The 19,429-nt window shown below is 61.1% G+C and overlaps 1 protein-coding gene across 3 annotated transcripts in view; it reads right to left on the bottom strand.

Moving 5' to 3' along the window:
• Positions 1 to 1,836: 1,836 nt before the first annotated feature.
• Positions 1,837 to 19,429, bottom strand: part of LOC118639824 (splicing factor SWAP) — a 41,659-nt gene continuing 24,066 nt past the window's right edge. For 2 of the 3 annotated variants that reach the window (XM_036276371.1, XM_036276372.1), the window contains 7 exons: positions 18,935 to 19,168; positions 17,803 to 17,993; positions 12,113 to 12,378; positions 8,050 to 8,169; positions 2,856 to 3,020; positions 2,381 to 2,453; positions 1,839 to 2,130 (listed from right to left, as the gene is read on the bottom strand). In XM_036276371.1, coding sequence (XP_036132264.1) covers positions 2,065 to 2,130; positions 2,381 to 2,453; positions 2,856 to 3,020; positions 8,050 to 8,169; positions 12,113 to 12,378; positions 17,803 to 17,993; positions 18,935 to 19,168 — 1,115 coding nt within the window. In that variant the 3' untranslated portion in view covers positions 1,839 to 2,064. Of the gene's footprint in view, positions 2,131 to 2,380; positions 2,454 to 2,855; positions 3,021 to 8,049; positions 8,170 to 12,112; positions 12,379 to 17,802; positions 17,994 to 18,934; positions 19,169 to 19,429 lie in introns of all 3 variants that reach the window. The other variant, XM_036276370.1, reaches the window with a different exon arrangement.

Genomic DNA, 19,429 nt, shown 5'->3' with positions numbered 1-19,429 from the left:
CACTATGAGCACTGACCTGGGAAGGAAGAGGTTTGCTAAAGAAAGTGGAGGTGCTGTGCTGGAGGCAGTGGCAGGGAGGTGGGTGGCAGGCAGGGCTGGATCAAGGGGCTCAGCGGGTGCTCTAGTGGTTCAGAGGGAACTCTGGCTGTGGGCTGTACGAGGCCCTGGGGCGGGATGGACATTGGAGGGTGGTGGTGAGAAGTGCTTGCAGCCATGGCCTAGGGCCACAGACACGGGAAGGGTCAGACAGGCCAGGTCTCCCCAGGTAGGCTCAGGTGGTGGCTGGTGAATGGGGGGAACCAGGCCGTCAGAAGAGTCACTTCATGGAGGGCCTCTGGCACCACAGCTGTTTTCACTCAACCTGCCACTGAAACTGTTCGAACGTGGCCAGACTCTCTACCTGTCAGATGGCGACGTTGGAGTTGCATGTTGTCATGTGCCCAGGAGGGCATGACAGCGAGGCCCGGTGCCACTGGAGCACCAGCTACTAGAGCACCAGCTACTGGAACACCCCAGTGCTACTGGAGCACCAGCTACTGGAACACCAGCTACTGGAACACCCCAGTGCTACTGGAGCACCAGCTACTGGAGTACCCAGGTGCCACTGGAGTACCAGCTACTGGAGTACCCAGGTGCCACTGGAGCACCAGCTCCTGGAGCACCAGCTACTGGAGTACTCCGGTGCTACTGGAGCACAGTTGGCACAGCCTTGCTCCTTACCCAGGAGCAGCCATTACAATGTAAGTGTGTTCCCTGTGGCCCAGCACTCTCAGCCCCAGAAAACAGCCGCCTTCAGGAGGCAAGTGCCTGATGGGAGAGTAAACAGATCGGAAACTCCTCCAGCGTCCACCCAGGGCTTGCTGCTGGGCGTCCCACCGGAGACCAGGAGCCTTCCCCAAACCCTCAGTCGCCGTGGAAGCTGTGGCTGCCTGGGACCGAGCACACGGGACATGCCCGAGACGGACGGCACTGGAGTTGGAGACGACTGGATCCAGGCAGCCCGACGGCTGCAGACATGCTGCTGAGTGACACCGAGAAAAGTAGACACACACAGGACAGCTGTGCTCACACCCACATGCACAGACGGGTCATGTCTTCTGAGCCCCCACGTAGCCTCGCCCGCTAGCCACTCTCCCTGACTTCAATTCCCCGTGTTATTCTTAAAAAATAAATTTTTTAATTGACTTTAGAGAGAGAGGAAGGGAGGAGATAAAAACATCGATGAGAGAGAATGACAACTGGCCACCTCCTGCACGCCCCCCACTGGGGAGCAGGCACACAACCTGGGCATGTGCCCTGACTGGGAATCGAACCGGTGACCTCTTGGTGCGTGGACTGATGCTCAGCCACTAAGCCACACCGGCTGGGCACCCCCAATTTTCTTTAGAAAAACCCCACTTTGTCCCTGGCAGCCCCTAGAGCACAGAACCCAGGTATGAATGGCTCATTTTCATTCCCTGGCCACAGGCTTGGTTCAGGGACGGACCCACAACCCACCTCCTGCAAGAGACAGTCCTGAGCTGCGACTTGAACTGTATCGGTCTCTGCAGGCTGGGCTGGCTAAGCTCACGGGGTGAGGGCGGTGGCTTCCCTGCACTGCGTGTCCGTGCGTGTCCGTGCACACACTTGTGTGTGAAGGCTGAGGACAGGCCTGGAGAAGACGCACTGCAGCGTGGCGGTGACATCAGCACGATGTGCAGCCTGGGGCCCAAGCCGCCCGTCTCCTGACCCCATCCAGGTGTGACCACGCCACCCCTCCACCTGGTGCGTGTGAGCCCAGTGGCAGGCAGAACACGCTGAAACACGAGCCAAACAAGGAAGGAACCGCCGCAGTCTGTAGCTAGAAAAGGTGTTTTCTTCCTTTTTATGTGATAATACATTTTCACAGAAACATGATATTATTTACAAATATACAGGTAAGAGACTGCTGGTCAGAAATCTTAAACTGAAAATGTCAAAAATGAATGTACAAAACCACCACTGTCCACGGACACCGGGCGTGTGGACGACACTCCGTGAGGTCCATGCACGGTGAGCCCAAGCCCACAGCGCCGCCACCCCGTCTCAGGAGGCACTGGTCTGCATGTTTTTGGAAGCGGCGAGCATCGCCCTGACTTTGGCCATGAGGTCCTGTGGGGAGACAGGGGAGGGGTCTGAGCTCAGCACGTGGGAGGAGCCAGGAGGAGTCCCGCGCAGGAATTTATGGAAACGCGGGTGGGCGGAGCCTGAGGACGACCTGGGGAGACCTGGTGTGTGGCTGTGAGCATGTCCCCACTCGGGCCTGTGGGCGGCAGGCTCCCAGGCCACACGGTGACCCTCGGGGTCGGGCGGCCCAGCGAAGGGAGGTCTGGGGGGTGGACGGGGGCTGTGCCCGCTGTACCTGAGTGATCTTGCTCTGCACAGAAGAGACGATGGCGGAGGAGATCTGGGCCTCCTTTTCCTGAGAGACGCCCCTGCACAGAGAGCAGAGGCTCAGAGACACTCCCAGACGCACGAGCAGGAGCGAGCGACTGCGCTTCCAACGCCCTCCTGAACCCGGGCAGCAGTCCCCAGAGCCACCCCCTGGGCACGGGCGTCGCTCCGGCCTGGCTGTGCTTGTTGGAGGCGACGTGTGGAGAGGGTCCGTCCCGCCACATGCTGCCCGCCCCACCCCGGGCACCAGCGAGAGCAGGAGCAGGACGAGGTCGCACTGGCGACCAGAAGCCCTTCCCTGGCGTCAGACTCGTATCCTCTGGTGGACGCAGGCGGCCCACCCACCCGCCAGGCTCTGACCTACGGGGTGTGCGGGTGGAGGCCAGTCTGTGCCTCCACTGCCCAAGGGGGGGGGTGCGGGGAGCAGGGTCCTCCTGAGGTACCTGGAGCGCTCCTGGCTGGAGCCCCGACTCTCCACAGGAGAGATGCTGGCCGAGTGTGCCGAGTGCCGGCGCGGGGCCTGCTTGCTCGGGGATGCGGAGCGGGACTCGGCCTTGGACTTGGTCCGCGATCGTGAGCGCCTCTTCTTCTTCTTCTCGTGGGGGCTTCTGAAAGGAAGGAGTCAGACAGAGGTGGCGGCTCTGAGGGAGACGTGGTGTCCCCACGCACAGCCCGCGTTCCCCCTTCTACACTCGTCAGGCCGTCGACAGCTCCCCAGCCCGCAGGAGGGGTGAGCAGGCCCCTCTGCAGGGTCTGCCCCACCTGCACTCGGTCCTGACCCCGAGGCGGCCACGCGCTGCTCACCTGTGCTGACTCAGTGAGCGTCTGCGACAGGAAACGGTGCCATTAACATCAGGCACCCTCCCCACCCTCCTGAGCCAACATGTCGCCGAGTCGCTTGGGGCAGCAGCCCTGCCCGCACCTCTGCCCTCGGATGATACCGCAGGTCAACGGCACCTCGCCTGCCTGCCAGCCTCCCCCTCCCAGGAAAGACGGAGAGAAACCATGGGAGGTCGGGGGCACCGACTCCCTTCTGCTCTCCCCTCCCCTCCTCTGGAGACGCCACCTGCTACCTGCCTTCCAGGAGCCCGCCCACCAGCCCGCCAATCTTGTGAAGGGTCTCTGCTTAGACACGGCGTCGCCAATTGGTCACCCGCACCCGTTTCTCAGTCTTGCTGCTCTGCCCAGGCTGCCCCGTGTGCCCTGAGCCAGGGCAGGACGCGTACCTTGGGAGATGCCCCGTTACAGCGCTGCCATGCGGTCCCCTGTCGGTGTGGGAGGGGGGACTGGTCTCGCTAAAGCCTGGACTTGTGTTCCCAGGACTGCTCTGAACCCAGCCTCCGGGTCACACCACACACCTCTCTGGGCTCAGCACAGAGCCCGCCTCATCCCTGGTGTGGCCACGCCCTACACATTGCCCCTCCCCCTCCATCAGTGCCTGGGGCCATGCTGGTCACGTGTCCATGCCCACGGGCACTGGGCCCTGAGAAACTGGCGGCCAGATTTCAGTCAGGTTCCTGTGCAGGTGGCGCCAGTAGGCCCGGCCGGGACATCAGCTCAGCACCACCAAGAGGGATCGGCCAGGGTGGCAGCTCGGCACCCAAATCCCACCACGGGAAGTGGCAGACCCTGGGGTCAAGGGCGGGTGGCTCCAGAAAGCGCAGGTGCCAGTGCGCAAGCGGGCGGGGTCTACGCAGCAAAAGGAACAAAGCCCGTGGCATGTGACTCGAGCCTGGCCCCTGACGCGGTTTCTGTGAGCCAGCGTGAGCTGACGGAGAACCAGGTTCAATCGCGCTGCGGTTTGGTCTAGTGACAAACTCTGAGCATTCGCTTAAGAAGATGAGTATCCGTGGGGATCCGAGCTCCAGTGGACACTGACACCGCGGACAGCACCCAACTCCACACACGGTGTCTCCGACAGACAACCTGCGATGAGGCTCAGTCCGTGAAGCAGGCACAGAAGGTGGACAACCTGCGGGTGGGGTGTGCGCAGTGTGCAGACCCGGGACAAAGGGACGGTCTCCTGGGGGGGGGGGCAGCCGAGATCCCACCATGCTCCTATCGAATCTGATCGTGAACATCCGTCACCACACATCCCTCCCTGCTGCTCCGCACCGCACCCTCCCACCCTCCAGGTGGCACTGCTCTGGCTCCCACAAAGCTCCCCACCCGGGGTCACCCCGCATCCCTCTTCCGTGTCTGGCTCCTCTTGCTCCATCTGTCCTGTTCGCCGAGCAGAATAGAATGTGACACACACTGCACGGATGTCCGGGCTCGGTCAGGCTCCTCCCCCGTCAGCGCACTGCGGGCTGCCCCGGCTCCTGGCGACGACAGACCCAGCCGCTCCATGGCCAGCTGGCGGAGTCCCTGGGACTGGATGGCTGGGCCAGAGCAGCACATGTCCAAGTTGCAAAGCCGCCACCAGACTGCGCCCAGTGGTCAGACCACTTTACATTCCACGAGCTGCAACTCAGTGGCCCGGCCATCCAGTCCTCGTCAGCACCCGGTCCTGCCCGCCACGCTGGTTCCAGCCCTTCACGCAGGGACAAACAGCATCTCACTGCAGTTCAGCCTGCGTTTCCCTGACAGGCGGGCGGATGGCGCTGTGCTGCTTCAATGCACTCTCTCACGAAAGGGCGTTCGAGCCGCCTGCCCGTCCTGACTGTTGTGCGCTTCTACCAGCCAGGGCCTGTCCACTTTCTTCCCGTGCCTTCTGATGCTTTTAAGTCCAGCACAATCTTCTCTCCTCGTGGGTTTTCCGCACGCTCGGGCATCTCCGCCCCCCGGGGTCAGGAAGCCCGTGGAGAAGACTCCTCCCTGGGAGGCTCTGGCTTGGTCTTCTCAAGGCGGACACCACACAGCGTCCCGTCACTGCGTTTCCCGGCGAGTCCTGACTTGGTGTAAGAGTCTCCGGTTTTCTTCTTTTTTGAGACTGTCTCAGCACCTGAGTTTCAGTCTGGCAACTTCCACCAAGAGCCCTGGGCACTGTGACGGGGAGGCCGAGGGGCACCAAGCCTTCCGAGTGAACATGGACCCTCTGCATCTATTGTTTCTGAAACTTCCCTGAAATGTCTCAGTGCAGAGGAGCTCACACACACGTCCTCACACTCAAACGTCCTCACACCGTGTCCTCACACCCACGTCCACACCCACACACACGTCCTCACACCCACACCCACGTCCTCACACACACGTCCTCACACCCACACACACTGTCCACACACACACGTCCTCACACCCACACACACTATCCTACACCCACACACTGTCCTCACACCCACACAGTCCTCACACCCACGTCCTCACACCCACACACACTGTCCTCACACCCACGTCCTCACACCCACACAGTCCTCACACAAAAACGTCCTCACACCCACTTCCCACACTCGTCCGTCAGTCGCCTGTTTTGCGGCTGTCGAGGACGGTGTCCTGAGCTCTCCCCAGCTGTCCTAGGCCAGCGTGCAGAGTCCCCGTCTCCTCCGATCGCCAGCCTCCCCCCGCCGTGGCCTTGGCTGTGGATTCTCGCACAGCACACTCTCCTGCCTCGTCTGACGCCGGGCAAGCACGCTCTCGTGGTGATGGCAGTGGTGTGGGTGGCAGGTTCTCAGAGATGCCGTCAGGTGGAGGGCGCCTGCTCCCAGCCGTTTGCAAGCACCTCCCCTTCCCTGTTTGAAGGGGGTGAACCGTGTCTGACACTTCTCTGCATCTACTGAGACGTGACAGGATTTCCTGAAGCCACGCTGAGCACAGCGAGTCATGGCTGTTTCGGTGCTGAAGCTTCTTGCGCTCTGGAGACGACCCATGTGGTCACGACGTGCTGTCCGCACACGGGACTGCGGCCAGCTCGTGCTCCGCTGTGGGCTCCTGCATCTGTGCACATCCACACGCGTGCGCACACGGCCACGGCCTCAGGAGGGAGCTGCGGTGTCCTTGTGCTTTTCCTTCCAAGACCGTCTAAGACTGGCCCCCCCTCGAATGTCTGAGACCGGCCGGGGGAGCCGTCGGCCTGCAGCCCTTGGAAAGGTCTGAAGTGAGCCGACCGCTGCCCGTCACCCATGACGCTGCTCCAACGGCACTCCGCTGCCGCCAGCTCGCGGGCCCTCTCGCGGAGTCTGCCTCTCACCCAAGTGTCGAATGAACTGCAGCAACTTGTGCCTCCTCACTACTGTCTGTAGGGCCGTTCATTCAGGTGAGGCCAAATACGTATTTATCAGTTTTTTCATTTTTATTTATTTATTTATCCTCAACTGAGGACATTTTTCCTTTTGTTCAGATAGAGTGGGAGGGAGAGAGAGGAAGAGAGAGAGAAACATCGACGTGAAAGGGACACATCGAGTGGCTGCCACCCGCACAACCCAACCAGGGCTGGGGACAAACCGCAACCGAGGTACATGCCCTTAGCGGGAACCGAACCCGGGTCTCTCTGGACTGCAGGCTGACGCTCTAACCACTGAGCAAAACTGGCCAGGGCACATTTTTAAATCATTTTTAAAGAACTATCTTTTAGTTTTACTATTTTCCTCTGTTAACCTGTATTCTGTTGATTTCTGATCTGATCTTTGTTATGAACTTGCTTCTGCTCACTTTGCGTTTAGCTTGGCCCTTTTCTAGCTGATTATTGACCTTTTCTCTCTCCTAATATAAACACATAAAGCAACTTCCTTTCAGAACGGCTCCTCCTTGAGGCTGCTGGACTCAAGCCTTGTGCACAGCAGGAGGAGGTGGCTGGTTTGTCCCAGAGCAGTGACCTCACACTCGAAGTTGGGGACTGGTGCTCTGGAAGGCCCTGGCCCTGAGTGCCAGGACGCGCACTGGGGAGCACAGCACCACGGTGTCAAGGCTCGGGGCACAGTCACGCTTTTTCTGGACCTGTCCCCGGACTGCGACGCTCCTGGCCAACCAGCCAGAGCCAGGGCCACGCTAACTCCCTGTGGGGACGAGGAAGGCGAGGACCCCTCACAAGCCGAGTGACACAGAAAGCACAGCATGGTCTCCACATGCGCCCTGGGTGGAACAGGAAATGTCCACCAGTGACAGAAATGGGAGCCGCCGTCAATGGCCACACTCCCGGCTCGGCCCACAGGCTCGAGATGCCTGGTGCATCCCATCAAGTCAGTGGTGCCCAGGCCTCCAGTGACGGGCCAGCCCCTCGGCACCTGCTGTGGGTCAGAGGCCCAGACCAGGCGGGACAGCGGGGCTCCCACTTTAACAGACACGGGCTGGCTTCCCTCGTGCTACCCCCGGTGGCCCAGGGGCAGGAGGGACAGGCCCATAAGGACTGTGTGCCAAGTGCTGGGGGCTGTCGCTGTGGCCTGGGCATCATCACCTGGTGGAGTTTGAGACGCGAACCTCTGATTTTCCTTGTCAACAGGTAAAGAGAAGTGTGTGGCCTGGAGGGGCAGCTGGATTTGGGGACTGGTGCTGAGGACACGTGACCCGGGCAGGCTCTGCACAAGCCCAGTGGGACAGGCCTGCCGCCCAGACTCAGCTGCCGGAGCGCTCCCCTGCTCCGGGCCCACAGTGACACAGAGCCCGTGTCCGCCAAAGCAACGGCTTCCGTGATGACCTGCAGCCCGTTTTAGAAACGCAGCCCCTCCCAAGTCCCACCCTGTATGTGGAGACGCAGGTGCCTACCTGGATCGAGTCCGCTTCCTGCTGACACCGGGGCTGTTGCTCACCCGGTAGGCAGTGGGAACGCTTCTTTCTTCCCTCCGTCTCTCGGGAGAGTGAGCTCTTCTCCGAGGGGACCGGGACCTGTGCAGAGGCACAGGCATGTCAGTCTGGCCACAGGGCAGCGATGGGACCTGCCGGAGGCCGCCCAGAGCCATCTCTGCAACGCGGGACCTCAGCCAGCATACGGCTCACTCTGTGGCGGGAGCTCTGTTGCCGGCCCAGCGGGCACGGCCCAGCGGGTACAGCCCGACAGGCCTGCAGCCTCCCTTCCTGCCCCTGCCCTTCACCTCCCTGAGGAACCTTCCGCTCACTGCCACTTTTTTTTTTTGTTATCCTCACCCGAGGACAGTTTTCCATTTTTTGTTCAGATAGGGTGGGAGGGAGAGAGAGAGAGAGAGAAACATCGACGTGAAAGGGACACATCGAGTGGCTGCCACCCGCATGACTAACCAGGACCGGGGACAAACTGCAACCGAGGTACGTGCCCTTAGCAGGAACCGAACCCGGGTCTCTCTGGACCACAGGCCGACGCTCTAACCACTGAGCCAAACCAGCCAGGGCTCACCGCCACTTCTATCAAAGTTGGGCAATGCAACCCAAGCGAGTCGCAGCAACAGGAAGACACGTAAAGGTAAGGAAGGCAGAGGGTTACCTGGAAGTTTTTCCTGTTCACAAGGAACTCACGGCCTCTGAGCTCGAATAACCAAGGACGAGGCTGCATGAAGCCCAAGCTCCCGCCCAGTTCTGAGCACAGCCTCTCGGTACTGGGCGAGGAACTGACGGCCACGGCCCCCTAGTAGCCTTCCCACGTCCTCTCAGGCGCCGGGAGGACTCTGCCCGCCCCGTGGTGGCACGGCCCCTGCATAGCCCACGGCTCCCTCGAGGTCACGTCCTTAACAGAGGCCCTTGCCCGATGGGCTCAGGGCCCTTCATTTAGTTTTTTGTTCATTCAGTGAAATCACTGTTTTGGGAAGATCTGCAGTAAGCAAAATCTGGGGGGGAAAAGACCAGTTTCTTTCTGTTCTGTTTCTATGACAACCCACTCAAAAAACAATCAGAAAGAGCAGTTTGATTCTGGCAGTTTAGAAATTCCACACTGAACCACCGTTGTTACAGCCCCCCGGCCACACTGTCGTCTGGAGATCAGCCAGAGCCGCATCTGGAGCTGCTCCGGGCAGGTCCCTCCAGCTGAGCTGCTCACCAGTCAGCACATGGCTCTGCCCCCCGCCCCCACCTTCCTGAAGATTCACAAGATCACAAAGGTGATGAGGTCGCTGCCCTGCTCTGTGGCTGCGCGAGCGGCTGCGCCAGGCACCGAGCCCCCGGGAGGCTGTGGGCCCGACACCAGCACACGCTCCTCACTCCCGCAGAGCTCTGCCACGACCTCGCGTGAGGAACGCACTCGCTCCACCTGCAGACCCGCGACCACGGAGCACACAAGGCCACTGGCCGAGCACCGGGTGGAGTGCTGCACAGTGAGGCTGTGACCACGTTTCAAGTTGTCCACAAGCATAGCCGCCCCGGGACGGGGGCAGGAAGCACGCTGGCTCACACTCAGGATTCCCCTTAATGAAAGAAGTGCCAACGCTTTGCCCTCGTTTGGCTTGCACGCCACCACCAGCACAGCAGGAACGGGCTCCACTTTGAGTGAACTGTCTGTATGGTGTGACCTTCTTAAAAAGAAGCCCAAATAACCTGAATAAAATAGTTTCAAGAGTGAAGGAACTCAGATATTTCTCCGGGTACCAAAGTGGTTCACTCTTCAGCCAGAGGCAGAGCGAGACCCCGGCCTGCGTGGCAGCGACTGAACAGCGACCCTGCTCCCCGCCCGCCGCCCAGGACGAGTGCCCAGCCCAGCCTGGCAGCTCCAACAGGAGGCTCCCAAGTTTTCCTTTTGCTCAAGTTGATGTTTTTTACCATTTTATTAATTTTTTTAGAGAGGTAGAGAGAGCTAGAAACTCTGATTGGCTGCCTCCTGCACGACCCCCACCAGCGACCAAGCCCGCATCTCGGGCCTGCGCCCTGACCGGGAATTGAACCAGGACCTCTCGTCCATGGGATGACGCTCAGTCCGCTGAGCCACAGTGGCTGGGCCTGCTCTGCTCCGGCTCACACCGTGGACCACACTCTGGCTGCAGGTGGCCGGCACCCCAAGGGCAGCTGTGCCCTGCACACTGTCGACGCAGACAGCTGTTCTCAGAGCACAGAGCAGCCGCCACCCCAGAGTGGCGACCATCACATGTGGGACCGGCAAGAGCCCCAATCCCCCTTGAGTGACAGGACTGGGAGTGTAAACTGGTTCCCGTCACTGGTTTCCTTACAGTGCAGCATGGAAAAGGAAGGAATTCCACATTTCAAACTAAGACACGACCCCAACATCGCTGCTCAAGTGAACCCTAAGCTAGAAAGTCCCCTCACCCCCACGAGGTCCCGAGCACACCAGCTGCTAGGACACCCGAGTTCTGCCTAGAACCCCCACTCAGACACTCCAAGTCTGTTCACAGTGACCAGCCCCAGACAGGTTCAGGGCCCCCAGCCTACACTAGCCACGTCCGCTGTGCGATGTCACAAGAGGCTTAAACACCCAGAGAGGCAGGTGTGTCCACGCGCAGCCTTCTAGACGAGAAGGGTCAGGCACCTGCTCTTCCCGTGGCGAGAGAACCCGGCAGAGGGGAGCAGCTCGGTCAGACTCCAGGTGCTGAGAGTGAGGGTGTCAGCACGCGACCGAGCCCGAGCCCTAGAACCGTCCTCTGGGCTTCTGCAAGCCAGTTGCTCGGAGACAGCCCGCCCTGCCTGGCTAGGAGTGGGCTCTGGTCCCCCCCGAAAGGGTCTGTGCCCGGAACGCTGCGCTGCTCTTTCAGAGCCGGCTCCTGGCGAAGGCGGCGTTTGGTTCCGCAGGGACTCTCGGCAGGAGGGCTGGAGGCAGATCGCTGACGAGAAAGCGGAGCTGCAGGGCATCCGCTCCTGGCAGAGCAGACCAGGGGACGGGCACAGCCCTCCTGCTGACAGGCGCTGGCCAGGCACCCGAGGGCCAGCCTGCCCCAGAGACCCTGCCCCGGGGCCTCTACACATCAAACAACGTGCTACCTGCTTCTCCCGTGGCCTGCCACAACCTGAATGAACCTGCTTTTATTTTTTATTTATTTATTTATTTTTTTAATCCTCACCCGAGGACATTTTTCCATTTTTTGTTCAGGTAGAGTGGGAGGGAGAGAGAGGAACAGAGAGAGAGAGAGAAACATCGATGTGAAAGGAACACATCGAGTGGCTGCCACCCGCACGACCCAACCAGGGCCGGGGACAAACTGCAACCGAGGTACGCGCCCTTAGCGGGAACCGAACCCGGGTCTCTCAGGACCGCAGGCCGACGCTCTAACCGCTGAGCCAAACTGGCCAGGGCTGAATGAACCTGCTTTTAAAGACGTGGCCGTAAGTTCATGGAGTTGAGAGTTAAATAAAAAATTTTCTAAGATGTATTTTTTCTTTCTCCTCACCTGAGAATATTTTTCCATTGATTTTTTTCAGATAGAGTGGAAGGGAGGGAGGGAGGGAGGGAGGGAGGGAGAGACACATCGACTGGTTGCCTCCCCACGACCCAGACTGGGGCCGGGATCAAACCCGCAACCAAGGTACGTGCCCTTGATCGGGAATTGAATCCAAGACACTTTGGCCCGCGGGCCAACACTCGAACCACTGAGTCAAACCGATCATTTCTTTTCTTGAATCCTCACCTAAGGCTAAGTTTTTACTGATTTTTTTTTTTTTTCAAATAAGAAAAAGAGGAAGGAAGAGAGACAGAAACATCGATGTGAAGGAGAAACACTGACTGGTTGCCTCCTGTACACAGCCCAGCCGAGGACTGAATGACAACCCGGGAACGTGCCGACCAGGAATCAAACCCACAACCTTTTGGTGTACGGGAGGACCCTCACCCACCGAACCACCAGGCCAGGAGCCCTTATTTGGGCCTGTGGATGCCCCCCCCCCCCCCCCCGCGTGTGCACCCATGCACCTGCACACCCACCTGGAGCGCCGTGCTGTCCGGTAGGCACTGGGGAGAGAGTGCTTCGCCTTTGAGTGGGACCGAGACCGGGACTTGGACGACGAGTGGTACTTGGGGGAGCGTGACCTTGTTCGAGACCGTTTTTTGTGCTTCTTCTTCTTCTTCTCTTTCTCTTCTTCTCTGGGGGGGTCTCTGCTTTTGCTTGAGGGCCCTTCAGGAGGTTTAACTTCCGAAGTCGGCGGAGGCCGGCCCCCACTCAGCACAGGGCAGGCCACAGGGCTGGCTTCCTGGAAACAGAGGCAAACGTCCGGGTGTTAGCAGGCAAACGCGGTGTTTAAAATGACTGCACTCCCTGGCTGGCCCGGCTCGGCGGTCAGTGTCACACTGAAGGGTTGCGGGTTCGATTCGCAGGCAAGGGCACAAACCTGGGTTGCAGGTTTGATCCCCTGCCCGGTCAGAGTCTTGCAGGAGGCAACCAACCGTGTCTCTCTCACAAATGTTTCTCTCTTCCTCCCTCTCTTCCACTCTCTAAAAATCAACGGAAAAAATGGCGGCAGGGAGGATTAACACCACAAGCACATTACAGAACTGCCTGCCTGAGGCCCTCACACCAGGGACGCCGCAGCACCCTCTCGGACAGGACCAGTCTCCACATGGCCCTGGAACAGCGCACGGCCTGTGGGAGAAGACAGCGTCCCCGACCCAAGGGAGGGGCTCCTCTTCCCACCCATGTCGCCGAGCGGCCGACTGGACAAACAGATGAGCTGGGAGAGCCGCACCTGCTTCACAGTAACCGTGACTTTCCTCCAAGAGAGATGCTTCGACCTGCACACTCAGGGCCGAGCGCCTGCACCACTCTGAAAATAACCGCCACAGAACGCCCACACCGAAGGGGTCACGCACCTTCGAGACCACGGGTGCTCACGGACTTTCCGCAGCCATCATCGCAGTGTGTCAGCCGACACACGTCAGCCGAGGACACGAGGGAAACAGCCAGCACGCGACTGCGAACAGGGGACCCACCGGACACGCCGTCTCGCTCTGCACCTCACCCGAGAAAACTCCTCCAGGGCAGACACCAGGAGCGCGGGCCGCGGGCCACACGCCTCGCCCGGCAGGCTCACATCAGGAATGCCGGCACCACCACGGCCACCACCCCGGGCTGGCCAGCCCCCCAAGCAATCCCATCTCTGGGCCTTTGCCTGTCACCTTGGCGTGTAAGATGCCCTCGAGGGCCCCCCCTCACATCACCCGAGCGAGTGATCCAGAGTCACAAACCTCTGGCAAGGCCATCAACAAGGTCCTGGTTCAACATGGCCTGTCTACACAGTGACCCAGCATTCAACTTTACAGTGGACACTGTCCACACCACATTGTAAAGTAGAAATGAGTCACCAAACCAAAGGACACCAAACTCCACAAGAACACCACCACTGCTTGTTATTTGCAGCTGGGCCTGCAGCCTGTGTGTGCCCAGTCGGTGGTGGGGAAGGAGGCTGCAGGAACGCAGCCTCCAGCCTGGGAGCTGCGACCACACACCAGGAAGGGCGTGGACCATCCGAGGGGTTTCCATCGCTCCAGCCTCAGGGTGCAGCCTCCTGCTCGGGGACCAGCTCAGGCGCACACCACGGCCTCTCCACCAACACCGATGGGCTCCAGCCTCAGGGTGCAGCCTCACGCTCGGGGACCAGCTCAGGCGCACACCACGGCCCCTCCACCAACACCGATGGGCTCCAGCCTCAGGGTGCAGCCTCCTGCTCGGGGACCAGCTCAGGCGCACACCACGGCCCCTCCACCAACACCGATGGGCTCCAGCCTCAGGGTGCAGCCTCCCGCTCGGGGACCAGCTCAGGCGCACACCACGGCCCCTCCACCAACACCGATGGGCTCCAGCCTCAGGGTGCAGCCTCCTGCTCGGGGACCAGCTCAGGCGCACACCACGGCCCCTCCACCAACACCGATGGGCTCCAGCCTCAGGGTGCAGCCTCCTGCTCGGGGACCAGCTCAGGCGCACACCACGGCCTCTCCACCAACACCGATGGGCTCCAGCCTCAGGGTGCAGCCTCCTGCTCGGGGACCAGCTCAGGCGCACACCACGGCCCCTCCACCAATACCGATGGGCTCCAGCCTCAGGGTGCAGCCTCACGCTCGGGGACCAGCTCAGGCGCACACCACGGCCTCTCCACCAACACCGATGGGCTCCAGCCTCAGGGTGCAGCCTCCTGCTCGGGGACCAGCTCAGGCGCACACCACGGCCCCTCCACCAATACCGATGGGCTCCAGCCTCAGGGTGCAGCCTCCTGCTCGGGGACCAGCTCAGGCGCACACCACGGCCTCTCCACCAACACCGATGGGCTCCAGCCTCAGGGTGCAGCCTCACGCTCGGGGACCAGCTCAGGCGCACACCACGGCCTCTCCACCAACACCGATGGGCTCCAGCCTCAGGGTGCAGCCTCACGCTCGGGGACCAGCTCAGGAGCACACCACGGCCTCTCCACCAACACCGATGGGCTCCTGCGGCCACAGGAGATGGGACGAGGCAGAGTCACCCCGAGGAAGGGCTGGGTGCAGCGTGCTTTGGTGGCAGTCACCACGTGAGCTGTGGCCCTGTCCCGGGAGCACGCCAGCAGGGCTGTGTGACGCGAGCAGGGAACATCTACTCCTGCGCATGCCAACACCGTGGGCAAAGGCCCTGACCACCTCCCAACCCGTGAATCCCTCAGAGCTCCGAGGGAAGACCCAGATCTCCCACCTGCCCAGCAAGGCCGTCCTCGTGGACTGGACTGTGGGAAGCAGGGCTGGAGACGGATGCTTTGACATCCTGACACCGAGCGCGGGCAGCGGGGTTCCTAACAGGCGCGACCAGCCTCCACATGGGAGCCCCAGGATGGAGAGCCCACCAGCAAGTCGGCCAGAGGCAGCACAGGGTGGCCACCGTGGGCAGCGCCCAGCACCAGCACAACTGTGCCCATCAAGGTGCCTGTGAACTTAAATAATACGTTTCGATGTAAATGCTATTTGTGGCTTCACTACAGAGCACCCTGCCTGCTAACCCAATTAGATGCACAACCACCACTGAGCAGGCCTCACCCTCCCGTCGGGGTCTGAGGGCACCTGCTGAGCTCCAGCACCTGGCGGGGACAGACAGCTGCAGTGACCGTGCACAGCGGGCAGTGCTGCCTTCTGGGACGGGACGCGAACACTCCTCCAGCAGAAGGGGCCAGGGCAGAAATGGCCATGGGGAGGGAGGACCAGGCTGACTCCCAGACGGTTCGGGAGAAACGAAGAACTGGGAGCACGTAACTGCGGGCTGTGCCCACGCGGGGCGCTGGGAGCGACAAGAGCCTGCCCTCCGCTCACAGCACCGCCTCTCGGCACAGGACCAGCGAGGGCCGTTGCCATGTTGGGGCCACGGCTAGAGAGCAGGCAGTGTGGGCTTTGAACAGAGCCTTCTCAGGAAGGGCCCGCACTGGCCAGGACATGGGGTAGTCCTACTGCCCAGCATGAGATGTCACACTTGGAGATGCGTCCTCCCCGCTGCCCAGGAGCAGCCCCATTGCCAGACGTGCGGGGGACGCTGTTCTCAGGGCGCCTGTCTCCTGCCCCTCAGCCGACACGCAGGCCGTGGCCGCGCTGTCTCCGCACTGCCCCACTCGCTGCCCAGTCCACGCGCATCTATCTGCTCCTCTGCTCCTCCTCCTCTACAGACCCTGGAGCTAATCACACCCGGCGGGGGTGGGGGGGGGGGGAGAGCATCTCTGTCTCCCAATTAGGACAGCTCCTCCGAGGCCTCGTCCTAGCCCAGCCCTCTACAAACACCTCTGTGAGGCAGGGGCCGCAGGCCACAGGCACCCCTGCCCCCTGGAGGCTGGGCTATCCCACCCACCTAGTGGAAACGTCCGTGGGCAATGGTCACACAAATGTGACTTTACGGTCATTGGGCGAGAACCACCCCACAGTGCCTGGAGTGTGACGGGCTCCACACACAGGCTGGTTCAGTTCCCGTTTCCTTCCCAAGCTCGGACTGGACCTGCTGACTTGGCAGGACCATCAACTTGCGGCATCTGAAGTGCCCGGAGCCTGTTGTATGGACGATTGTGGAGCAGCTCAAAAGGGTGCAATTCAGGGCTCCTGGTTTCTCTCTGCTCTGGCACGAGAACACACACAGGCACCAAAGATGGGTCAGCTCCGACGGGCCAGCCCCGAGTCTCAACACTCTGGGGAAGGAGCCCTGCACTGCGCCAGGTCAGGGAGCCCTGCCCCCAGAATGCTCAGCGGAGTCGGGGCATCATCTCCAGGAGCTACTTCCAGCTGAAAATATTTGAGTGTGAATCTCATTTATGACAATTGCCAATTTAACGCCAGTATTTTTGTTCCAAAGCAATGAAAGGCGTTTATCACCGTCTGCTAGCACCATCGCGTTCCTGTTGGAACTGCCCAGAGCGGCAATCTCTCCCCCAGACACCCAGCGGGATGGGTCCAATGATGCACACGAGCAGCACAAACACTCGGCTCCACGTCGAGACCCAAACACACGCCTGCAGACGGGGGGTGGAGACACCAGAGGGGACAGGGAAAGCAGCCCCTGTGCTCACAGGAGGAGGTTCCGGGCCGGGCAGGTGACAGGCAGACTGGGGAACGAGGATGGATGGGAAGCGAGCCTGGTGGGGACCGAGTTCTCATTAACCCGTCACGTTGGAACACAGACGCGGCCACATAACACAACCGGGTGGGGTGCGTCTGCAGATGTCTTTTAATTAAGCCCTTTATTCACCGCACGCATGACATCGGGACGATAAAGGAAATTAAAGTGGCCCCCGCGCACGCCCGCTCCCTCTCCCTCCCCCTCCCGGCCCGCGGCTGACGTCATCTCAGAGCTGCAGACACAGGCAGGGCCCCGACTGCTCTGCTCTCCCCCGAGGAAAGCCCTCTCCTCTGCCGCCCGTGTCCGTGGCCATGTCAGTGCTCATGTTCACCTTCCGTGGGGGGAGGGCTTTCCAGGCCAGGGCACGCCACACGTGCTCTTCTGGCACCTCTGCTGTTGGCGCCGGCGGCACTCGCCCCGGGCGCGCCTGGGGCACCGCGGGGCCCGCAGCGCAGCGCAGCCTACGGCACCTCACACAGCACACGCTGGCTGCTCCGCCCGGCCCAGCCTGACTCCTGAGGGCTCCGGCCAGCCCGAGGGAGAAAGCTGAGCCAGCCTCACCGGCGCTGACCGTCTGCACTCGATTGCTGCTCGCCACAGACACACACCAGCAGGCCTCGTGCAGCAGAGACCAGCGCTCAGTAAGGATCGAGACCCCTAGAACGTCATGTGATCACAGCAGAGAAAGCAGGGCTCCTGCACAGGGAAGGCAGTTACGCTGACGAGGGACCCCTGAGAAGTGACTCGAACGGCTGTTCTGACCCACAGGAAGGGAGGCCACACCGGAAGGGCTAAGTCCTGGTCACACGCTCAGGAAGGAGCCAGAAGGACTGGCCTCCTCTAAGAGAAGACAGCGTGACTGAAGCCGGGACACTGTGCCTGCCCCTTTGTGAGCATGTGCCCTGCACTTGGCGACAGGCACTTCAAGGAGCCACAAAGCAGAGCCCACAGCCGGGAACCCAGACACCGGCAGTCCCGTGCTGAGGGCCCCACCGAGGCTGGAGGCCGGGCCCCCCAGGAGCCCGCATTCACGGCCCGCACTGACCGCGGACCTCGGTGAACTCACCTCTGCGTTGAGAGGACTCTCCCCGACTCTCCCGAGCTCCGCCTCCGGCGCCGGGCTTCTCAGGGTCTGTAGGAACAGCGCAGCTTTCCGCTTCCGCTCCGCCTGCAGCTGCTTCTCCTTGGACTCCTTGGACGCCTGGGCCAGCTTCTCCCTGGCGGCAGCTGCGAGCCGGTCCTCCAGCTTTTGCTTTGCTTCAGGGACGAACAAGGGAGGAGCGGCACTGAGAGTGAGAAACCTACAAAGACCTCGCTGTCTCCACGTTCACAGCCAGCAACAGGGGCAGGAGCTGCGACACAGTCATTTTCTTTTCTTTCCTGTTCTGTATCTCTCCCCTCCCCCACCCCCTTCCCTCTGAGGTCCGTCTGCTCCCTGCTTCCATGTCTCTGGATCTATTAATGCAGTTATTTAAAAAGATGTACGAGACACAAATTTCAGGATAGACAAACAAATCGGACCAAATTTTGAGAGTTCATAATGCTCATTACTAGCATGTCTAGATTCCACTTTCAGAATCAGTCAGCCGGTGGATGGGCTTCCACAGCGGCACAGCTGGGACCAGGGGCGAGGGGCTAGCTCCTGGAAGCAGGTGTGCGGACGTCCCTGGCAGGGGAAGGGCACGAGGACGCGGCTCAGCCCACACCCAGCGCAGAGCCATCGGCGTCCTGAGCCCCTCAGCACAGTGTCTGGACGGGAGGCGTCTGTGGTTAGGACAACCTCTCCGAGTGCTCAACCTGCTGCGCACAGAAGGAGCACAGCCCGCCAGGGGTCGTCCCTGCTGGCCCCAAGGCGGAGGCCAGTGGTGGCCACGCTGTGACCCGTGAGGCCGAGCCCCAGCCTGCAGACCAGCCTGGGCCTGTAGCACTGCCAAAGGCCCAATGGATCTGCTGGGAGCCTCACAAGAGGGCGCCCCTCCTGAGCACCCCTCCTGAGCACCTGCCCGAGCAAGCACAGAGGCCCCTCCGGGATGCCGCTCCCCCAACGCAGGCCGCCCGCCCCGCCTGATGCCGACTGGAGCGCGGCCGTCACTGACAGAGCCGCCCAGGCGCAGAAGCATCACCAGCTCCCAGGGGCCCCGATCTCGAGGCGGAGACGGCCAGCGCGTCAGAACAAGGTCGGAGACACACGGACAAACCTTGCTTGGCTTCCAGCTCCTCCTGGGTGAGCTGAGGCCGCTTCTCTTCAACGACCACACAGGGCGGGGCCACCACCGGGTCCGTGTTTGCGGCGGCATTAGCGCTTTCTTGTCCCTCTTTGCCTTCTTCATCGTCATCGCTGTCGTCATCTAGCTTCACACGGTTCTTTTCCAGGGGAAGGAGATCGTTGTCTTTGGCCTTGATCGCAAAGCTGATCGGAGCAAATGGAGCTGCTGAGAGGGGAGAAGGGGACACTCAGGTGACGGAGCTCAGAGCGGAAACCTCCCCGGGCCCCGGCCACACGGGCCTCGGCTGGTGGGAGGGACGTCTTGGGGGTTCTGGGGCAGCGAGCCCGCCTGCCTGGTGAAGGGGTGTCCACGCACACACCACTCACAGCAAGGCGGGCGGCTCCCAGCGAGGACCACGTGCCGACAGAGGGACCAAGTCCTGTCAGCCCCCAAATTTTAATTCAAGAGAAACACAAACTCTCAAAA

Source organism: Molossus molossus, unplaced genomic scaffold (genome assembly GCF_014108415.1).
Source record: "Molossus molossus isolate mMolMol1 unplaced genomic scaffold, mMolMol1.p scaffold_m16_p_22, whole genome shotgun sequence".
Taxonomy (NCBI): domain Eukaryota; kingdom Metazoa; phylum Chordata; class Mammalia; order Chiroptera; family Molossidae; genus Molossus; species Molossus molossus.
This window is presented reverse-complemented; position numbering and strand designations above follow the sequence as displayed.